This window comes from Ceratosolen solmsi, unplaced genomic scaffold (genome assembly GCF_000503995.2).
Source record: "Ceratosolen solmsi marchali unplaced genomic scaffold, CerSol_1.0 scaffold3, whole genome shotgun sequence".
In the NCBI taxonomy this organism is placed as follows: domain Eukaryota; kingdom Metazoa; phylum Arthropoda; class Insecta; order Hymenoptera; family Agaonidae; genus Ceratosolen; species Ceratosolen solmsi.
This window is the reverse complement of record NW_011948428.1, coordinates 5,085,423-5,111,331: the sequence shown is the minus strand read 5'-3', so window position 1 is coordinate 5,111,331 and position 25,909 is coordinate 5,085,423. Positions and strand designations below refer to the sequence as shown.

Genomic DNA, 25,909 nt, shown 5'->3' with positions numbered 1-25,909 from the left:
AGAATAAGCAACACGATTTACATATCAATACTTAAACAATTTCCATTCGTATTTAAATATCGTATTTATAAATATGTGTTTATGAACACGGAACATTTGAATTTTAATACTAATAATAATTTCAATATTGAATACGATTTATTATTGTTTTGCAATTAATTAAAAAATGAATAAAAATTTTCTTTCAGGCACATATTACAATTATTAAAGCATTAATTATAAATTTTGCGTCCTTTGTAGGATTTCGTGACAGGCCTGAGTATACTATCCCGTGGATCCATGGACGAGAAGCTTCGCTGGACTTTTTCGCTTTACGATATCAATGGCGACGGATGCATCACCCGCGAGGAAATGACAGACATCGTCACCGCAGTTTATGAGCTTATGGGGAAATTTGCTGATCCAAATCTCAGCCAGAACCACGAGGGTGTGAGACAAAAAGTTGACAGAATGTTCCAGGTGCGTTCACTCTTTACGCATGCATGTGCAAAATAATCTATGCGAAAGAGGACGAAATAACAATAATACTTATATTAATATAATTAAATCTATTAATGGAATAAATTATTATATATATATATATATATATATATATATATAATATTACGCACCGGCAAAAAAAAAATATAAAAAAGTGTTTCGCTTTTTTATATATATATATATATATATATATATATATATAAGAAATCGTAACACTTTTTTATATTATTTTGTTGCCGTTGCGTAATATTATATTGCATTTTTGAAATGGTCAGACATTTTCATGATATAGTCGCTTAAACTAAAATTTTAAACTTTTATGCTGCCGCGATACTTCTACAACAGCTATAGAGATTTAGCAAAATTAATAAATTGTTCATACATTTATTATTTAATACTTTCAGAAATGAAGTAATGACGTAAACGATGCTAAAATATATAGAAAATAATTTAAAATGATTGAAATTAAATATTAATCTGTATCAGTAAATTCATACAATATAAAAGAAATTAGAATGAAGCTATTATTCATAAATACATCATAAAGTAAATACGAAATATAGATTTTTATTTTAATTTTAATGCAAAATGTTGACGCATTTATCAAAACATATTATAATAGACTAAAATAGACTCTATTCAGTAAATTATTGTATATTAAAATGTATATATGAGTAGTAATTATTAAAATTGTTCATTCAAAAAGAAAAATTGAAAATAAACATACTTTATAAAGTATAAAAATATTAAATACATTCGTATACATTAAAATTGCTTAACATTATAAATACTATAATTCTATATAATTCTAAATATCATATATTTTTTTAATCTTAATTATTAAGGAAAAACTAAACTAAATCAAGATATTTATTCAAATAAACTCAATTGGTTCTGAAAATAAATTAAACTACTTTATTTAAATGAAATAATTGGGGAAAAAATATATCGATACTATTCCATCGTAGCTATTGTATAACGTAATATTTATCAGTGAAACATTTATTAAAAAATAATTCAAACTATAATAACCGACAATAATTGAATTACTTAAATTGAAAAAGAAATGGTTTTTTATGTAATTTTAACCTACCATTTTTACGATTGAACAGAAATTTTTAATTAAAATTTTGTTTTAATAATAAAGTAAATAAAGTAAAAAAATACAAAGAATTGTAAAAAGAGAATACATTTTTACCATTATTAATTTTCATGATTAATTTATATGATTATTTATAAGTATAAAAAATGTTTTAAATTTCTTATAAAATTATGTATTTGTAACAATATGTTACATGCATTAAATAATCTATATTTTAATCATATCATTTTCCCTTAAATTCTTCGGTCCCTTAAATATTAAATCATTACAATTATTTTAAAAGATTTATTTTAAATTTAAATAGTTTGACAAAGAAATAAATTAATTTAATAAATTAAAATAATAAATTACAGAATAGAAGTTTTACAAAGTAATTTTAAACTACACAAAAACGTAATGATTTAATAATTGTAATAAATTATAAAAAATATTTAATAATATCCTACTGTAATACATTATTATGTAATGGTAAGTACTGTTTTACCTTGTCTATTGTACAAAAATTACAACTTCAAGTGACTACATTCATTAGGAGAAAATATAGTTTAAAAGAGCTCGTTTGAATTCTATGATTTGTAATATAATGGTATGTATCGTGAAAGACACGTCGTTTAAAAGAGAAAGCGTATTCGCTTATATTTTGACCTAAAAAAAAAACAACTATCCATAAATAAATATAGAAGAAATGTAAAAGTACCAGATAAGTTGACTACTTAAAAAGGAAAAAATACGGCTAATTAACACAGCAAGAACATTTCAACGACTTCAACGAGCTCTTAAAGTATCTCTGAATTTATGTTTCTACCAATTTTCTTTAAGGACTTTTACATTTGTATATACATATATGTATATATATATATACATATATATATATATATATATATATATATATATATATATTTGTGCTATTATAAATTTATTAGAATATTCTTTAAAATACATCATTGAATACATTGAATATGTATATATACCATTACAAATTCATCAGAAATATTCTTTAAAATACAGCATTGAATATATTGAATATTCCCCTTCCTTTTACCTCATATAAAAAAAAACTCCATTTAAATATTGTAATAAAAAATAAAAAAAATCAATAATGAAGGACTAAAATATTCAAAGTAATGATATTTTTTTTTTTTGTAATTAATTGTACAGATAACTTGTTTAAATCTTTGATATATTAATTTCATCTGCACACTAATATGATTAATATTTTACTCATAATATAAATAAATAATTATACAATAAATTAAAGCCATACTATATATTAATAATGTAAATAGTATTTGTAATTAGAATGAGAAACAAGCCAGTTGATGATTACACATTCATTCGAAATTATTCATATTTTGATTTGAACATATTCAAATTAATTTCACTCACATTGTTTATTACTTTAGATATCGCAATATCATTATCATATTATAGAAATTTAATTAGTTTTCTTATATTTTAAACGTATATTTGGAATTATTATTTTAAATTTTCTGACCGTTTACTTTCAATCTTAAATATTAATTTTCTAATTTATTTTAATTATAAACTTTCTAACGCATCGTATTTGTATATAAATAAATCTTAATTTAATATAGTATTAGCACTTTTGATTTACAATTTATTTAAAATGTGTACGAATACTTATTATCTCGTTTTTTTTTTTTTTATTTTTTTTTTTTTAGCAATAAAAATATTTTAAAATTCTCTTAGACTGAATCTTAGAGAAACGAAAGAAATATAATCGAACTAAGCTGACAAAAAATCGAATATTCATATTAATTGTAATATCATAATAAAAAGAAATCTTATTTTTTAATATATGACGTACTGAAGTTTATATTGTTCTTCATTCATATAACAAAGAAACATATAATTGAGAATAAGATATTATCTTTCGTGTTGCTTCAATATTTTCGAATTTAGCTTAGTAGGAATTAATATGACGAATAAGCATCGCTTCTTGATTAATTAATTTTCTGATTTTACGTATCAATCACTAAGAATTTTAATGAAATAATTAATGAATACGAAAATATCGATCAAGCAGTAGAGATGTCAGAGTAACTTTAAAATAGCAAACAACTGAGATGTTTTACGATATAACTAAAACGAACGAGAAATAAATAGTTCTAAGGCAATAATGTTGTAATAATAGGAATCTAATAATATTTTTTTAAAGCATATAGATTATTCGTTAAAAGCAAAGTAATGGAAAATACGATTTACATAATGCAGTGCATAAAGGTGTTATTTTGATATTTGCTGAGAAAATAATTGAATAAGCCAATTGTATAAAAATAATTTACTGTACAAATATAAGTATCTAAAAAAAAATTGTAAAAACAAAAATTTAATGAATTTTTTTACAAAATTAAAGAAATTAAATAACCACAGCAATAAATGATATAATCGAAAAGATATAAATACATATGTCCGTAATAAATGAAAAGACGAAATATTTATAATTTCAATTATTTTTCATACATGTAAAACCTCGCTCGTCATACAAACTGATGTTTTAATTTTATTTTTAATAACTTAATTGATCGCTATCTACGCGTAGTTAACTTTATAAATATTTTACAAAATCTTTTTTACAAAAGACTTATTTATTCGATTTTGCACGAGATAATAATAATCTCGATTAAATTAGTAAAAAAATTTTACAATATAATGTTTTATATAATCAATTATTTATCCTATTAGCAGCTTATCTGATTAATAAATCCTTAATATGTAGTTGAAATTTTATTTTGAAAATAAAAAATTATTAATTTGTATCCTAATATTTCCAATCGCAATAAAACTTATGGGTTAATACTATTTTTAGTAAAATTGTTACTTAGTTTTTTTTTAAAATCACTAAATTACATATTTTTACAAGTAATTAAACGCAAGAAAAAGTTTCATGAAAAGATTCAAATAATATAACATTTATACTCTCAAAATAAATTTAAATAATACAATTTGTTTTAAATAAAAATTATAATAAATTTACATCATTTAACAAAAAAAAAAAAAAAAAAAACAATGTACACTCAATTATTTCTAAAATACGAAATTACAGTTTATAAACATTAATTAGTAAACGAAAGGTTAAATATATCAAACTTATGCAATAAATTTATTTACTTCATTTTCAAAAAATGAAATTGGTTTAATCAGTAGCAATGCATATGTGTGTGTGCGCGCGCGCGCGTGTGTGTGTGTGTGTGTGTATTCCAAGGGAATTATTTAGAAAAATTGTTTATTTAAGGATAATTTGAATAAACATTTCCTTCGTTTTAAGAAAATTACTAGATATTTTTAACGTAATAAGTTTCAATTGTACGAACTTTTCTTTCCAATATTAATTCAATCGAGACGACACAACAGTAAAGATTTTTAGTAGAATTGTATTTAAAATATTAATGATTAGAATACGTGCTTCCCAATATTAGCAATTGTCTTGCTGTAACTATTTTACGAAGCGATAAATTTCAAAATAAATGTTAAATACTAAGGTATGAGCTCGTAAAACAGTAAACATTTTCATTGCTTCAAATGATATTCAAATATATTATGAAACAATAATTTTATTGTAATAATTATAATATATTATACGAAATTTATTCAATTTATTATCATTATTATCATAATCATATTATAAATATATTGAAAACAGTTTAATTTTTTTTTTTTTTTTTTATTGACAGTTTACAATCATTTTTTATTATGTACTTATACAAGTTTGCATATAAAAATATATTTTACTATTCCATAAAAATAAAGAATATAGGATAGATTTAGGTCAAACTTTTGACAATCTATGTCCTATTTGTATCTATTAAAGTATTTTTATAACTTGCTACCATCATTATGCGGATTTGAAACTTATAGTTTAAGAATTATTGGAGATCAACATGTTACCACATCTAACTTTTGAATAAATTTTTTTAAACAAAATTGAATTTCAACTTTTTTTAAATGCCGCTAAATAAATCATCTTTTTAATATATATTATATTTCTAATTATATGAAAAGATTGTAAATAAAATCCTCATCCTTATTAATCGCAATTTTTAATCTATCATCATTTTAATATATTGTGTTCAATTATAAATTTGGAAAAAATTTTTGATATAAACGTTAATAAGTAACGAATTTCAGCAGATATCTGCTTCGCGGTATAAGCTCATATATATCAAAATTTATTACGTATTCCTTGGTATAACGTAATTCCATTAAAACTATTGTAAAAGAAAATGATGTTATAGTTATAACACAAATAAAGCTTTACAGTTTGACGATACAATAATAAGTGAATTCTAGATTGTAATGTAGTAAAGTGCGACCGACGTATTAAACTCGTGTTTAGTGAAGCTTCGCGCATACATTGCTTTTCCTCGAAAATCTTACTGTATTGGTAAAAGAGAGATCGGGCAAAAGGAAATTGGGAACACGAAAATCAGGAGAATACGAGGATGGGGGACAGAAGAAGAAACGCCGTATGAAATAGAAGATAGGGTAGAATACTTTGAACCCTATCTTTCGTCAAACTACTCTCCCCTTAGACAAACTCCGTCTTCTGGATTTGACAGCAAGAGGCGCTTGATACCGACTTTTCTTATGGTTTCCTTCTGGACCGATTTCTGCCAGAGGCTAAAGGGACTGAACCGTCTCGTTATTTTTCCTCAATCCACCCTTCTCAAGTTGAGGTATGACATTTGTTGGTCCGTCGAAGAGCGGAACAGTCGTCGAGTTCCTTGAAATGTCGATAAAATTCCCTTCAAAAGGTCACTTTAACTACAGAAAGTTATAGAATTTTTTAAGTAAAATATCGTGTCAGATTAATTATTTCGACACAATTGCTTAAGTAGCGGTATTTTTATTCCATAATATTTTGAAATCTCTAATAAATTTGTTATACTGAAATACTTATTCACGTATATAGCTTGCAATATAAATTAAATTCAAGTGTTGCGAATATCAAATGATAAATTAAATCGAATTTTTCTCGTTTATTGTTAGAAAATCTTAGAAAATCAAACATCTTCACAAAGATTTTTTCAACAATATAAAGAAAATAAATGTCCAAAAATTTGTCACGCGTAATATGTTTTCATAATACTATGCTACTGAATTTATTGATCTTTGAAAAAAAAAAAAATATATATATATATATATATATATAAAAGATAAAAAATCAATAAACTGACAAATACGTACTTGAAATTTTCTACAAATTACTGAAAATTATATATCGTAAATGAAAAGTAAAAATGGATATAGAACACAGTAAATAAAACGTGATTTTAAATTTATGAAAAAGTTTCGTACCTCCACAATTACAAAATACAAAATAACATTGAATAATTTACTATCGAGTGTTTACTGAAACACTACATTTCCTAATACCACATTTTTCTTCCAGTCATTGATCTGATCTGTTGTAATGTTTTTTAAATTTTTTAATTTTTCTAGTAGGCCGAGTTTGGATGAAGTCCTAATGGCCAAAGCATAAGCTATACATCTCCGCTCTCCCCCTTATTTCATTCTAAATTCTAAATATTCATTTAAACTTTCGTTATTTTTTTTTAATATATCTGGTTTACGTGATCATCGCAACTTTATATTATTTTGTATAAATATCATTCTATTTATATTACATATTTCTATATTATATAATATTTATATATTCTATTTATACAATAAACTCAATATTATCAAAAGTTTATATTGCTTAATGACTTAAATTAATGATCATTGGCTCTCACTGCTCTCTTCTTTAGTCAAAAAACTCGGAATGGAATTCCAACTTATACATTCGCGTACCATTGCATGCAAAATCTGAGAAATGATAAAAGTACCTTTCAACCAAAGTCTAAAATAGCCTTAAATAAATCTTAAATCTTTCCGAATCGGGAACTGAACGATTGCGAGTTCATGCGTAAATCTTAACTTGGGACAGTTTTAACGTCGCTTTATACTTAAATTTTATTGACTTTCATAATGCAAAATTCTTTCAAATAAATAAATTTAATTAGATTGTTCTGAAGTAAGTTTAAATATATTAGCTATTTTTGTAGATAATTAATGCAAATCTTCAATATTTTATGAAATTTTTACGAATATTTTCTGACTATTGAAACTCAGTATAAGAAATAGAAATATTTAAAAATTCAAACGATATTGCCGCATTCTTATTTATTATTACAACTTTCTTTATTTTTATTCGGAAATATTATTAATACGCAATACGATTATTGGACAATAATATTAAATAATTCGCAAATATCTGATTCAACAATTGAATTTACTGCCTTAAAATTAATTCAATAATTTTATCATTAATTAATTTTTTTTTATATAATAGTATGTGATATAAACAAACCCACTAACGATAAATAAAATTAAAAGCCCATAACCAAAAATAATTTTTCTCTAGAGAAATAAAGATGAAAAGCTCCAAGAAAGTTACTCCCATGAGACACAAAGTACTAAAAAAATAAAGCAAGAGAAAAATAAAGACAAAATTAACTTGGCAGATATTAAAAATTAATGAAATCGACAAAACCATTCCGTGTAAAATAATCCATGTTTATATAAAACTTTACGAGGCATTTCAAATGTTTAAACGTTATATGTATAAGTTACAATTTATTATTAAAATGAATTATTATAATAAACATTTAATTAAAGTAACTAATAATTCTTCAATAATATTCGCATTTAATTTGACGAAATTTAGATAAAATATATCATATAATAATATTTATTAATGACGCTCGTCGTAATTTGGCAATTTATCATTGATATTGTTATAAAATGTTTATCTATATAAATATTAATTTCACCCGACAAATCTTATTAATTTCTCATATAACTCTAAACTATTATATTCTCGAAAAAAAAGTAGATAATTAATTTGAAAAATAAAAAAATTAATGCATAATATATAGCTTGTCATGTTTCTCAAATTTTAATGAAATTCTTCATTCAATATGTAGGACATGATATTGTGAATTATGTTGGTTCCGTAACTCTCAAAAAATTTATAGATTTAATATTGAGTTATTTTTTAGTATTCAATAAATCAAAATTCTTTATACAATTGTAGATAACAATACGCGTATATCTTTCTTTCCCCTATCAAACCAATGCTCCGTGCATTAATATTAATTTCTTCGCCCAGTCATTGAAACTTGCAATATATTTCTATATTTAACTAACCAAATATTTTTCCAAATTATTTTTAATAAAGATTAGTTTTATTTTATAAAATATTTAGATTTAGATCGTTGATTAAATCGTAGACCTCTGATATTTGCAAGTGATGCGTGAATCCAGGCTGTTACAAAGCCATGTGTGCCTTAACCAATAATCTTACTCACTTGTAGAAAGTCCGATATGTAGGGCAGTTCACTTGATTCAGTTGACCCATTAAATACGTGACAGTGCCTCTGACGCTTCTATTATATGCATATTCATGAATCGTTGAAGTATAAATCAAATAAATATCCTTTTTAATATCAAAGTTATTCGCTAAAGTTTTATGGCGATTTATCGTATTAGCGAAACAACTGTTTAATTAATAATACGATATTGCCTCTCAAAATGTTAATCTGTAGTGAAAATTGCGCTGAATGAGATTAATTATGAATATAAAGAGTGGACGAGATGCATGTAAATTTAATCATCAAAATACACAATTAGTTTGAGAAATTTTATTCGTAATGTATTAATCTGAGGCTGAATGTGATAGCTGAGATGTGTCTTTTTCAATAAAAAAAAAAGCTTTAGAAAAACAAAGTTCAAGGTATAATTTTAGATACCAAGTGTTTTTGGAAGATCAAAAATGTTATATCTCCCTTTACATCCCTTTACATATACTTCAAAAAAAAAAAAAAAAAAAAAAAAAAAAAATGAAAAAAATAGAGCACACCGCAGTACAAAAGTAATAAAAAATTGCAAAGTAGTACAATTTTATAATAACGCTTATGCCATCGGGACAATATTGAAATGATAAAAAGTATGAAAAAATTTGGTAAAATATTTATCTTTTTATTTACTTGATCACGCATATTTAATACCTTCAATAAAATATTAAAAATTTCTGATAAATTTCTATTACATGAGGTATATAAATATTTTTGATAAAAGTGTCGCAGTAGCGTAGAATGAAAATATCGTTACTTAATCTAAAATTTAATAATACAAAATACGATTAAAATTTATACATAGATTTATAATAATCTATTAAATTTATAAAGAAAATATATCAATACACTTTGATTAAGTATTATAATGATTCTTCATGACTTCCATAAAGCAACTATATTATTTACGTGTTAATATTGTTAAGATATTGTTGCTTATAAATTAATGACTCGGATACTTAGTCTACAACTTTCACGCACATTTCAATGGAAGATTGTCATTGCAAATGTACCGGAAACTCATTGGTCTCGTAGATGACCTATAAGTATCAAAGTCATTACTATTATGTTACCATACTATTGGTACATATCTAAATATAATGTTTGCCGATATTTGTACGACTCATATGAAATATGGCACTCGTGGCTACATGGATATGTGAATTTGAATTATCTGATGTAAATCAACTTTTTTTTTCTCATTATTTTCTCGATTAATCTACATTGAAGAGTCACATTCAAAGTGTTGTAACTATGTTCATCAATAATTAAACAGAATTTACAATTCTCATTATGATATTCAATTGAGCATGAATTTAACCATACATCATATATAAACGATCTTATACAAATTATCATCCAATTCTTAACAAAAATGCTTTAAGTTTCTGTTTAATAGCTAATTAACAAATGGATTGCATATGTATTGCATAGGTAAATCATTGAAAATTAAATTTCTTTTATAAATACATTGTCCAACGATGAACATGACTTAAAGCGTACTCTACAATAATTATTTATATAATAAATACATTGAAAATAACAATGTAGTTTCATACGTTACAATAGCTTTTTAATAAAACAATGTGCTGTACTTTTTTTGGCGTACATCGAAGAATAAAGAAACTACTATTGAACAGAGAAGGATTAGCGCTATTAGCAATAATAAATTTCCACTGCTACAAACCCATTAGTCAATTACCTATATTTGAAATAAAAGTAAAAGTCTAATATAATTATTTAATCTGGAATATTAGCACTCTACTCTCACGTACCTCGCAGAACGAATAGAATGAAACAACAATTAAAAGGAAAATTCAAATAACCAAATAACTTTAATGAAAATTGCATAGCTCCTTTCAATATTTTACTCCTTGCAATAAAGATTTTCAGTATAAAAATAGTTAAAATACAATTTTATCGTACCGCAATACACGTTCATATAATAATTATGAATTTATTAGGAATAAATATATTATCCAGTCTATATAAAATGAACAAATTTATTTAAAATTTATTTATCGATCATTAATTTTCACTCTAATATCAAACATAAAATAATTAGATTAATGCCCACTTATGCCTTGGACCTATTTAAAGTGCAAAATAACTGCCGATATATTAATTTTAATGCCTTATAAAAGAAAGATGATTGATAAAATCTACGAAAATTATGATTTCTTAAGAATAACAATGTCCTTTCTTAATATAAATCAAATGAAATTTGATTGTTGATTGTCAATATACTGCTGCCGAGTAAATTTTATTCGAAAATATTTTTTTAACACGACAAAAGCTGATATCTTAACATTTTATAACACTTATAACGTAGAAAAAGAATGTTAAATATTATAACGGCAATAGTAACTGGGAATATTCACCAAGTACACTCGTTCAAAGTGCGGTACACGCGTAAACAAGCCAATGTATGAGCGAATGCAAGCCAGTAGTAAGGGTATATGTTAGTAGCAACACTCGGCGCTCCTGTAATATTCAGCTCCTGTCCGTAAATATCGTCGCATGCAAACGTCTACTCCCGACAACTCTCTCACATACACCAAATGAACATTACGCGTTTGCGTCGATTTCCACACTCTCAAGGGTGTGCAGAAGTGCCTTATTTATGGCGCCCGTGTGTCAAAGTAACACGGACAGTAACAAACTCAAATCCCGACAAACCTCGGTACAAGTCTAGCCATTACAGTAACAGTAAGTAAGGTAGGTCGTATGAGTTTGGGTAAATTGACACAGTCACGGTTACTTAGTTAGATCAATAAATAATTCGGTTATTTTATTTATTTATTTTATTTTATTTTATTTTATTTTTTATTTATATTTGCAGTTATATAAATTTCTAGCTACATGAAATGTTGCGATGGAAAGTATGTGAATGAGGAAAAAAAAATTTTATCGACATTAATAATGCTATTATCAATTATCAAAATAATTATGATATAGGAATTTTGTATTCTCATATTCACATACCTTAGTGAATTCTCGTACGATGAATAATACAAAATATTATTATATTATTAATAAAGATTCTATTATTAATATTTTTAATGGCCTGTTAAAATATGTATGACATTTATAATATCATTAGGAATAGACGTTTTAGAATATTTTACATTGTTTAATATAATCAGGTAACATTTCACGATTGTAAGTTGCTTCAGTGTTTATAGATATATTTTTAATACTGCGGAATATTATTAATTAATATTAATAATAATAATAATAGTAATAATAATAATAATAATATTATTAATATTAATATTATTAATAATAATAATAATAATAATAATAATAATAATAATAATAATAATAATAGAAATAAATTTAATTTATATGTAAATTAAATAGACATGATATGTATTGAAATGTTTTGTTTCCTATTTATAATGTGCAATCATTGCTAAAATTAGAGTGTTATCATAAAATATTTTGATAATACTTGTGGATATAATTTGTAACTACACCTTATTTACGATTATTATAAAGCATTCGTTTCCTTCGTAAAACTCCTGTGCAATAAAATAATTAAGTATTGATTTTGCGAACTCTTAAGTCAATTAATTACGTTAAAAGTAAACTCTTAAAGCTCAAGTTAAAAAATAAAATACTTTAAAAACATAATTTAAAAACATTTTATGCAAATGATAACAGTTAATGTATGAAGTAATAAATTTTAAGTAATTTAAAGTCTAGCACTAACGGGTCTTTGGTCGACAGTAATTAAATAGTCTGCTCCAAAGGACAATTAAAAGTATTTATTAATATTCAGGCCAACTCTAAAAGTTACTATATTTTAATACATTGAAGAAACATATGTAATAATAAATTATTATTATTTCAAATCATAATAATAATAATAATAATAATAATAATAATAATAATAATAACAATAACAATAACAATAATAACAATATTTATTATTTTATAATATATATATATATATATATATATATACATATATATATATATATATATATATATATATATATTTATTTATATGACTATATTTGGACACGATTTTTCTTTCATTTTCTAATAGATTAACTCATCTAGAAAACGAAACAAATATCAAACGAAAAAAAGACACAAAAATAGAGGATTTTAATAAACCGAGCCGGTAATGTTTCATTCTGCCTATCGTCTCACCGCTCCACAAGCAAACTCAATATTATATACATATACCGTACATTTAAAAACATGAAAATCAAACTTCCAAGAGATGCGCAGAGAAATGATGAAAATGTATCAAAAGCATATCGAGTACACGAATATAAATGCAATATCACGTTGTGCGCAGACACGATAATACATTCGGGCGCTTCTGCAACATCGATCGTATTATCTTGTGAATGTCAGGTGGCTTTGGTCGGCGCCTTCTGGGTATTTTAACTTTTGTATAATTCAAAGATAAGTCTCGAGCTTTTGTCTAATCTTTTGTACAAATTACATGCTTATTGGCAGACATTAACAGCACAACAACAGCGCATAAACATAACAAAATTAATATTGTTTCCAACTCTAAATATTATTTTAATTTTTGTCTTCTTTTTGTATTCACTGACAAAGTAAATTACGCGCAAACACGTAATGCAACGCTGTTTAGTAAATGTCTATGTAAATCATTATTATAATCAATCGTAACAAAGATAAAAATGAGATGCTAATATACGTAGGTTTAAATAACTAACAATATGTTGCAAATATATCTTGAAATTAACCTACTTTCCGCTACGTGAAAAATATACTTACTCTTAATAATTTAAACTTATCAAATTGCAAAAATACATTGCAATAAATTGTAATTGGACAGATTTTTTTATCGGATATATCGATATTTTTAATTTGTGCTAAATAAAGATAATTTGTATTTTATTGAAATTATTACGTGATATGCTCGTACATAAAAATTATTTTGAATAAAAATTGAGAAAACCAAGTAGTTTTATAAAAAGTATTTATAAACTTGAAGTAAGTAAATAACAAACGTTATATTATCGGGATATTAGTCAAACATTATAAAATGATTTATCCTTGAATATTAATAGCAAATTTTAATAAAATTAATTCCATAGAATAGGAATACAAAAATTCCTCCATCATTTCGATTCGTTAATATTTATTTTCGTTACTTCGTCACAAAATTATTAACATATTTAATAATATTTTCGTTCTTTCGTCAAATTTAATAAGTAACTATTGTAATATAAATAAGGGAAATACATAATAAATTAGTATGAAATGAAACTTCGATTTACCTTGAATTATATGCATTATATAGATTCCTTTGCCATCTATCGAACCAAGACAAATAGAAATTCGTCTTATTTATTTACAGTATATCAATCAAAAGTTATATCTAATAAGTAAAGAAATAATAATAATGACGACGATAAAATATTTGCTCACATAAATGCATATCATTAAATAACAAGGATACACATTCAAATCAAATGTTTTTAAGGAACTCTCATTTTAAACAGTACTTTAGTGATAATATAAAATAGAGTGAGAGCAAAGGATATTGAGTTCATTGGAAAAAGTAGCTCATGAATTCTTGTAATACTTACTGATAACATTATATTAGGAAATTTAGTGCCTCTGTTAGAATGAATGATAAAGGGTTTGACTTTCAATGCTCGATGACTAGATTTGAATACCCTAGTCTCTTTAAAACGCTATTAGTAATAGTTGCCGTTGGCCGTCAGTAACAAAATTGATTACGATATTATTAGAAAGTAGATAATACGGAGGATAAATTTAAAAATATAATAAATAAAATAAACGTTTAGTAATCTTCGATGTAAGATTAACATTTCATGCACAATAAATTGACTAATAATATAAATAAAATTAATTTCAATTATTTCATTTACCTGGCTATTTAACATTAAAACAATATATTATTAGATAATCAACAACTATTTATTATAAGGAAATTGGTATTTTATCGAAAAATTCCTATTAATAGATTAATATATTTGCATACAGTAATTTTAATTGATATGTTGTCATTGAGAAGAAAAATTTCTTTTTCGTTATTATATGAAAAAATTAAACCATAATATTTCATACGATAAAAATACGATACTACGGAAATAGATAAAAATTCAGCACTTAATTGAATTATTTACTTAATTTATCATTAATTATCGCCATTTTCAATTTAACTCTTAGCACATTTCGTTTATATATACATTAAATTAAATAATATAATTAAATTAAACAATTAAAATCGAACTCTAATATATAAAACACGAAGACATTCGTAAATAATTGTATGAAAAGAAGTGTTATTATATTAATTGAGTTTGTGCTCGATTATCAATAAAACTATATGAATGTAATGAGAGAAAAAATGCCAAACGGAATAGAAGAAATAAGAGAATATAATTAAAGCAAACGCAAATCAATTACAAAATAAAAGAAAAGAAAAATTGCATAATGACAGTCGCATTATCACAATTAAATTAATTGAATGCAATCTGTTGAGAATGTAAATCAATCCTGTATCGTAATAAGAATATTTAGCACAAAAGACTTTATGCTATAAAGGCCAATGGAATCCGGCGATATATTAAATTAAGCGCCAGATCGTATTGACAGGGTGTAAAATTCAATTAATGCATACTTTTTAATCAGCCTCCCGTTGCGAAAATAAAAGCGTAATAATAACGAGGGATTGTCAATTTACAGGCAGTTGATCAATGCGCGTTCGCCATTGTCGCACGTAGAGTTTGCTCCTTAATTAAACGGGTGGGCTCGGCCCCTGTAATCTGGCCTATTGTTTTTGCCGAAAGTGCGAGGACTGCATCGCTCGCAATTTGCACGACGCTTCAGGATGTGACTCGTGTAATACTGCCAATAGCCCACTTTTATACGAGGACGTTAAACTCGTCTTGTTATCTTCTTTTTTTTTCTTTATTCTTTTTCTTCCTCGTCCTTTTAATCGTCGAGAGCGCTTGATGACAATTTAAGCAATTGCAAGAGCACAGTGAGCAATCGCCCTAGATTTAATGAGAATCGACGATTCGTTCAGAAAACATAAATCGATTCTCGCTTGTAAGTAAGGATAATTTAATCATATATACAATTGACACATTTCCCTCATAATGAATAAAGTATCTTAAGCGAGTGTAAAATATCTTTTTTGAAAATTTATTCATCTAACGAGGATAGAGATTACAATTATTCTTGCGATCATTGAACATTTGTGAAAAACCTCGGGGGACAAGAAAATATCAAGCGTTACGCATAGAACGCATAAGTAAATTCATCGCTTACTAACGTATTATTTCAATCGCATACTGAACTTGAGAATATTGGAAGAAAAAAAAAAGAACAAAACTCCGAGATAATAATTCAAGTCGCTTATGTATTATCGGCCCATTGCGCACTAGGAGAGCGGAATGCGTTAAATAGTCGCTACTCGCGTCGATATTCCTCGACTCGTTTCTCGCGTACGACCGATCTATCCCTTTGATACGGATATCCAAGATGTTCGTCTCTGCCACTTCGTCCTGTAAGTCTTTCTTTTATCATCGTTGCCCATTGGGGATTTGCCGAAAGCCCCACTCCGATATTCTTCTTGCGACTGGCGCTGAAACAGCTATCGCGTAGTAATCGATTCACATTTCATTTTAGGCTGTTATCATCCTTTCTCGTCATCCGCTGATGCTTCGTTTTTCTTTGTTTTTTTTTTTTTCTTTTTTTTTTTCACAATCGTACATATTTATAGCACGATGCGTTACTTCAGCTCGTCTGCATATGAAAGTGGATCATTGTCATAAATAATAAATAATAAATTGTTAAAATTAAATTTACATAAGAGTTAAATCAGCAAATTTATTTAAATATATCACGATCGTATCGTACGTCAACCGTAATTTAACAAACTTCGTAAGAAGAGTAAAATTAAAATTTATTCAATACCTTCGTCAATTACGTGTCTGTATTTTTTTTAATTTCATTAATGAAAATGATGACAAAAATTAATAACTAACAGCATAGTGCTAATGTAATACTAAAATCGATCTCTTAAACTAAAGAATATGTGTTGAACACGTTAACAAAGTATCTAATTTTCATCAATGCTTATTCCACTTTAAAACACATAATTGCTTAACTTAATATATCATCTACCAACTAATACATTCCATTGATAGCTTACGCGCGCGTTCAATAGGCTCTGTACTTTTCAACATTGTTTTCTACTTTCCCGTATTGGCGGTACAAATATAATCAACGGTGAATTTAACAATTAGCAGCTTTCCATATTTTTACTTTAATGGCAATCATTGTGCAAATCAAAGATACAAAATTGACAGTACGTGAAAAAATAATAATAAGATTATTTTAACGTAAACAATAACCCGAAAATGTCCGTCATTGTCAATCACTTTATTAACATTTTTGCTAAAAGTATATTAAATACAATTATATAATAAATTCAAAAAGAAACTAATATTGATAGTTGGTACAAGTAAGGTTAATTATTTCTTACACTATATATATACATATGTATTTGAAATGAAATAATTTAATATAAGATTAACTTTAATGTGAAAAAAACTTACGTGAAATTGATTTGAACTTATAGAAATTCAATAATTTTATATCTCATACTTGTTAAAATACAATAAACTTGAGTCGAGTTAACTCATTTTTAATATACTCGTATACTTTTTATTTAAGATTTTCTAATATTATACATAATATAAAATGTGAATTTTAACTTTTATGAATTTTTTAATTTTCAACGGAATATTATATTTATCAATAAATTAAATACACTAGATCGAAGGAGAAAATGGATGTAGGAATATTTTAATGTATATAACAGCTTTGTAAGTAACTATTAGATTACATTAAATTACATATGCGCATAACGTGTGCAAGATTTAATAAATTCGTACACACGAAATTTACCGACGAAATTTTAAAGATATCTACATTCTAATAAATCATTAAATTTAACCAAAGTATAGTATTCGGATACATAAATATAACGACAATGAATACAAATCGCCCAAGAATTTCCACTAAATTGTCACTTTCTTGGTAAAGATAATAGCGCATTGATATAGCACATATTTAATTCCTTGTTTATTCATTTTTTTTTTTTTTTTTATCTCAATAAATATTCTTTTTACACATTCGGTGTTATTTATAAAATATTGTAAAATATATATTTATTAATATATTTTAATAAAATGTTATAAATAAGGCGACCGATGTAGAATAATCCTATTTGTGGATTCGCGTATGTGATTCGGCCTGAGCATTTATCAATTATGAATAGGGCGAAAAAAAATTTTTCTACAGATTTATAATAAAAAGGTCGACCTAATGATAAGCGGCTTTATTCGGACGCTAATCGTAATCAGAAACTTCCGCTTGTGCGACGGATGCTCAGCAAAATAAGCCTACCGACGCTCGCGCACTTATTTAATCGAATTATCCTCGCGTTACAATCACCAAGTGAAATTGACGTTCCAGTTTACGTCGCTTGTGTGCGAATTATGTACTTAAATAGAAAAAATCGGTTGTCCTTGTTAATCAATACAAAGTGACAAATTATAATATTCCCTTAAAAACATTAAACGGGAATTCCGGTAAGAATAAATGTTGAATAAATAGATATGAGACAAGCATAACTGAGTAATTAAAAGTGACATGTTTATTCCATAACTATAATTGGAAATTTTTCTTTTTTGTTTGAAGAAAATGGATGGTAACAAGGATGGAGTAGTGACGCTGTCAGAGTTTCTTGAGGCCTGCAACTCTGACCCAGAAATAACGACGAACATCGCCGCCCTGGACACGGCCTTCTGACACGCGGCACGCCCCCTTTACTCAGCCTGGACCTGAGGACTGAAGCCAATGCTTCGAGCAGCCTCTAAATTTCGAGAAACGACGAGCGCAAATGCACTCACGCATACACTTACATACGTACATACACGAAGGCGCGCAAGCGCCATAGGCAACGGAGAAATGACTTGAAGCAGATAAATAAGTCATCGCTATTCGAGTGCAAAATTAAATAATCGAAAGTGGCTAGAGACATCGATGAGGTCGCTACAATTATCCTACAAATTACAAAGGAGAAGTTTATTGAAATAAATGTTAAATGCGTTTGTTTTATTGGATTTTTCTTTTTTCGATTTCATAATTAAGCTCGCGATGACTGCAGTTACAGACTCACAAAAAAAGTATTTCTGCATTGTCTGTATGGTGGGAAAATGTTAGATGATTGAGTTAGTCGATGTGTCAAAAGTATCAAAAGTACCGTAATGGATTTTGCGAGGCACGCAATAAGGAGACAATCGATTCCAAATGACATCTTGTAGGAGCGATTATTGCCGATATTATTGATTGAGAAAAAAATATTAACGAAGAGAAAAACAATATGAAAAGATGCGATCGATCGATGTACCGATGACGTAATAATTAGTAGCCCCCGTAAAAAGTACAGAATGAACGTCTGAAATGAAGAAACGATATTTATAAATTAAGTCGCATAAAAGTGACTGTATTTTTTCAAATTCGAGATGACACTATTTATACAAAAAAATAAAAGGAAGAACGTTAGAATGATAGGGATCTTTTTAATTTTTTTTGTTTCTGTTTTTTGTTTTATTATTTTCTATTTCGAGCACAATATAAATAACATGCAAGTTCTAAACTGAAGAAAATTCTAAAAAAAAAAAAAAAAAATTTAAAATAAAAAAAATTAAAAAAAAAAAAAAAAAAAAAAAAATGAGAGAGAGAAAAGAAAGGAGAACTAGATCTATCGATAAAAAGAATGAACGGTGCCAAATAATCCACGTGTTGACCTTATAGCTTCTTTTGTTATCCTATTAAATAAAATAAAGTGATTAAAGTGGAAATGCATGAAAAAATATATAAAAGTGACATAAGAAGCGAGTTTATTACTCACAATATAGTTGTTATACATGAAATTATAGTTTAATATACCAAGTGCAAAATACTAGTACAGTGACTTGAAAATTTTTTTTTTATTTCTTTCTATATTAATAAATTGATCAATGGCCTTTATTGATTTTATACATTAAGATATAAAATAAAAATGATTTTCTTCAGTTTTACTGATGATATACGCATCGTCACGTAAAAGCAAAATCACCGTTCATAAAACACCTGATTTTTTACAAATACTCCCTATATTTTTCGAATCAAATTCGTATAATTTATTTATTTAATAATATTTCTTCAAGTAATTATTTTTATTTATAATCAAACCAACGAATTATTAATAATAACAATAAACGAATATCATTAAATATTTTATTGTTTTTAAAGATATGTCAATGAGATCTTTTTTATTGCTTTATATACTATCAATAAAATAAAATTTAACTTTTAAAACTGTGAAAAAATCTTAATTGAATTTGAACAAATATTTACACGCTAATTAGAAATATTACTTTTCTTCTAGTGAAATTTTATTACGGATTTTGATCGAAAAATTTAGTTACATATTTATATGCGGATCGTTCGATTTTTATCAATCAAAAATTGATAAGTATATTTTGCTCCAATGTGTTATATTGATACGATTTTTTTATAAGAAAATAATCAGAAGAAAAGAATTTCGCCGATGTAATAAACTATATTTAAAAAAAAAAAAAAACAAAAAAAAAAAATAGGAAATAGACTCTTGGGCAGATGAATATATGAAAAAAAAATTAAGTTTTTGTGTAATAAAATTAGCATCAAAACAATTAAAAAAATTAAACATTAAAACAGGGAGATCAGATATAATGAATGCGCGCATTATATAATAAATAAAATTGTTAATAATTACCTGAATTTACAATAGTAAGCGAAAATTTCTATTTGAAAATAAAATCAATTTTTTTTATAAATTTTTTCGTGTTCCTTCAATAAAATTATTAATGGCAAGCCTACGAAAATCGTTCGTTGTTCTAAAATTAAAGAAACCTAACGCATATAAATAAATATATATATATATATATATATATATATCCACATAAATAAAATAAAAACTTTTATTTTTATGACAAAATAGATTTTAAAAATATAAAACCGCCTGATAGAACATTATGGTAAGATAATTATGCTGTTAAAAATAAGAAATCAATGAAAACAAAATTGTTTTCTTAGACGATTAAAGTTCTATAAAATACTAAATCTATTGCTATCCTATTTCTGTAATTGAGATTTTGTAATTTCTGTTTTACACAAAAGCTTTTAGAGAGTTCTCTATAAGATATCTCTAAGTATACAATTATTTTCTCAAAAAGAAAACTTATTAAAAATAGTATTCTCCAAAAATTAAATATTAATATTAATAAATATAAATTATTTTCAAACTACAGGAAATCAAAAATTAAATACTATTTATATTCTTATTAATATTTACATATTTTCAGTTAAAATTCTTTCAATGTTTTTTTTTTTTTTATTTTCACATATATTCATATTGGAATAGAGCCAATTTAATATATTCATATATATAATATGAATTTAGTTGAAAATTGAAATACAAATTAATAGAATGATCTTTCATTTCAAATTAAATTTTTAATGAATTTAAGTAATAACCTTTTATCTCAATTTGATTTTTTAACTCAGTTTGATAAAAAAACTTCATGAAATTTAGTTTTATTCATTCTTACTATCAATATCATATATGAACTTTGTAGAAATCTCATTACTTTCCTGAAAATGAAAAAATTACAATATATAGACGATTTCGGATTTACATTAGGAAAATTTACACGAATGACCTTCAATTAAAGTTAAATAAACTATTTCTAATCTATTGAGAAAAAAAATACTTATTTGTGTATTTTATTAAAATTCATTTGTAATTATTATAAATTGTCATTAAATCTTATTTTTATTTTATTAAATAATAGTGCATCAAAACTTATTATAAAACGTACGTCATATTTTTACATTTACTACATATGACGAATAAATAGTTTATCAATAGAGCTTTATGCCTTCTAAATTTACTATCGTTAACAAATTACATTCTACATTTAAATTTTTAATTCCTGTATTTAAATAACTATTCAATACAGGAAAAATGATTAGCTAAATTTGAAAATAAATTGTATTAAGTGTAAATTATTTGTATAGCATTGAGAATCTTATAATTTGAGTATATGAAATTTATTAAAATTTTATTAAATAATTTAAGAAATGATTAATAAATTTCATTACCTTAGTTATCTAGAAAATTATAGTGTTTCTGTATCAAAAATACTATTCAACTATTGCTAAAAAAATAAAAAGAAATATCAATCAATATAATAAAGATAAAAGAATATTTAATGAAAATATTAATTTTTGAGTTTTTAAATAAAATAACTAAATACCATCATATATATAATATTAATGAAATATGTTTATTATTAAATATATCAAATTATAAAGTAAATTTTATTTAATTACTGTTTTTATTAAAGACAAGTAAATTTTCCAAAAGGAATTTCATAAACAGTAATTACTTTATATCACATTATATATTAATAACTAAATTTTAATTGAATATTATAAATGAATAAAAGTTTAGCGAATATAAAATTATATATTATTTTTATATTTGTTTTTATAAAAGAATATTTGAACGATAATAACAAATTAAATTGAACTTAATAAGATAAGTTTATATTTTTCAAAAAGATTTATGAAAAATGTTATAATCTCAAAAGTATAGGAAAGCATTACGATACAATATTTTTTATGAAATATAGCAAAATATAAAATTGAAATTATGAACAATACTCTCATGGAATTTATAACAAATTGCATAAATACTCTCTCTAAAAAAAAAAAACTTATCTAACTTTTCATTAATTTTAAAATTAATTAAAAAAGAGAAAAGGTACTAAAATTTAACATTAAAGGAAATAAATAGAGATAATATATTTTTTCTGTATTAAACTCATATTATCGAATAATAATAATAATAATACATTATTTCTTTTATCGTATAAAAACGTTAAATTAAGTAAACTATATCATTGAATTAATTTTAAGCAAAATTTACACAATTCATAATTCAAACTTTCATTATGAAGTAAGATTTATATTTTTTAAATAAATATTTGAATTTTTTATACAAATTATAATATATAAAAATTTACTTTAATTATTTACTCTTCCATTCATATGATTTACCGTAAAAGAATAATTTCCTTACTGTATTAAATAAAAAGTTTCGTGATTTCTTAATGAGAAATGAAAATAAAAAGTACGGCACACGAACTACGTTATTAAAAAAGAATAGTTTTTTTTTAACATTCCAATGCAGTTTACCGATCAATTGATTAAAAAAACAATTTATAATCCGTTTAATAAGAGGAAAATTGCGGTTGAACTATTTTCATATCTGTAGAACATATTATTAAAAAAAATTGCTACTTGTACACTTTCGATCTCTAATATTTATAAAAATCACTATATTAAAAAAATATTTTTAAAAATTTGAAGATGAATATGAAGGAGAGAAATAAAGTCTTCGATTTATTAGTAGACCCTGCGTTAATTTTAGTAAGTAAGTTTATATTAATTATTATCATTATAATTATAAAGAAGAAAATGAGATGTGAATTATAAGATCATCTCATGTCAACTCTATCACTACCACATGTCTTTGATGTTAATTATATATGTATGAACAAATCGCACGATAAAGCAAATAAACTAGCACAATGTACACGTACTATAACAATTTTAAAAACAATTTAACAAATATTTCACTATTGACGTAAAAAACTTATAAAATTCTACTAAAACATAAATTGTAGATTCATATAATAAATAAATGCATGATCTATCTATTATAATCTCCCCGACCTATAAACGCACATGCACCTATTGATATTTATTTAAGTATAACGAATTTTCTGTCTCATTCTATCAACGAGACTTACTGTAGAAACTATATCTATATTTAAAATATGCATATGCACATGTACTTTCCTTAAAATTTTCAAGATATAATATATGGTGTAAAAAAAAATTAATAATATGCTAAAGTAAGAAAATGTATTGCTACGTGCAAATAGAATAAAACTCCATAGATTGTCTTAACAATTAACTTCAAGTAATGTAATAACATATAAATCCGACTTAATAAATACAATTTCATTGTTAAAATAATTATGAAAAAATTGAAGTATATAAACGTTTAAAATTCAATTATATAGTTTGAAAAATAATAAGAAGCGATAAACCATTCGCGAATATTTTTATTAAAAGTAACTAATCTATAATAAAAAAAATCATTGAAATAATTATTAATAAAAACATCAATTTTTATTTCAATCTCAAAATATAAGATATCTGAATTTTTTATAAATCTAATTATTTTATAAAGATTTATGTTATATAATAAATTATATTACCAATCAAGCACTAACATGTTTTGTTACTTTTACGGAATGAAAATGAAAGAGCAATTAGTAGCGTTAAAAATTGAAATAAGAAAGCATTTATGAGAAAAATTCTTTATTCTTTACTCATTTCATAAAAAATACGATTAAAATTTGTAATAAATTAATAAATGAATTTCTAAATTTCAACAAATTATTAATTGAAAATACAGATAATCTGAAAATACCAATCTATCAAATCAACACCATTCTCTTACATAATATTAATAGTAAATTAATAATAGATAAAAAATGAGAATACGATATTCAAACTTCAAATTAATTTATTTTATCGAGCTTGTACATAATGAAATTCATAGGCCAATTCTCTATGTAGGTTACCGTTATGATACTTCTAAATATAATTCATATAAAAATCTATTTCTCCTTAATATATGCGAAACACTCAAACTTACGTAAAATAATTGCAGTTATTTCCAATGAGTCTAATTAATTTTCAAGAGAAATTTTAAAGAGAAAAATTATATAAAAGATAAAATAGGGATAATTTAGAGAAGGCAAGGAAAGTACACGGTAATATTGAAAAATTTTGCAATTTTCAGATTCTATTGACTTAACCATATATTATAAAATCCTTAAAATCATTACTTTTTATTTGATTGTATTATGCAACTTTATCTTCCTTTTTTTTTTTTTTTTTATCAATCATAAAAATTTTAATAAATAAAAATTAAGAGAATCAAAAGCTTTTTAGATTAAATTAATTATAATAATTACATAAATAATTGCAATTACTTATATAAATATTGTAGCCCAATTATTAACAGAGAAAGTCATTTTTAAATTTTCAGAATTTTTTTAATTAAATTTAATTTGCTGTTTTTACAAATGAAAATGAAATATATAAATAAATCTAATTAACTTGTATTCGTTGTATTATCAGAGAAACTTTTAATAGGAAAAAAATATGTTACTAAATCATCATCTTATTTATTAATTCATATTAATTAATTTTATTAAATAATAATGTACATTTTTTCCCTACTAAGCATATTTTTTTATTAAAATCAAAATTCGATAGCAGCGCACTATTCGCGTTATTTCACATAAAAAAGAACAATAAAAATATCCAACTTTCTAATATCTAATTTTTCAGTATATATATATAAATAATATGGCAAAGTTAATACAACTATAATAATACAATATATTATAAAATCACCATAAACCTGAATCGTTAATTTAATGATAAGAACAACAAATATTTTCCAATTAACGTTAATCTTGTATAAAAACAAAGAAAAAGAAAAATATTTAGGAATTTTTTTTATCAATAAAATAAAATAATATCCCAATAAAAATGTAAACAATGCAACCCGACAAATACAATGGTAAAAATATGAAGATACAAAGATAATTGTGCTGTGCTTGTAATAGCTGACGATGGTCAAATGGTCCAATCATAGACTATATGAGAGTACATAATAAGAGTATACATATACACA

The 25,909-nt window shown here is 24.4% G+C and overlaps 1 protein-coding gene across 1 annotated transcript; it reads left to right on the top strand.

Moving 5' to 3' along the window:
* The first annotated feature begins 246 nt into the window (after nucleotides 1–246).
* LOC105363668 (Kv channel-interacting protein 1-like) lies at nucleotides 247–19,354 on the top strand. Its single transcript, XM_011501418.1, has 2 exons — nucleotides 247–459; nucleotides 18,736–19,354. The coding sequence occupies exons 1-2, from the start codon at nucleotides 280–282 to the stop codon at nucleotides 18,844–18,846; spliced, it is 291 nt and encodes a 96-aa protein (XP_011499720.1). The 5' UTR covers nucleotides 247–279; the 3' UTR covers nucleotides 18,847–19,354.
* Nucleotides 19,355–25,909: the final 6,555 nt, after the last annotated feature.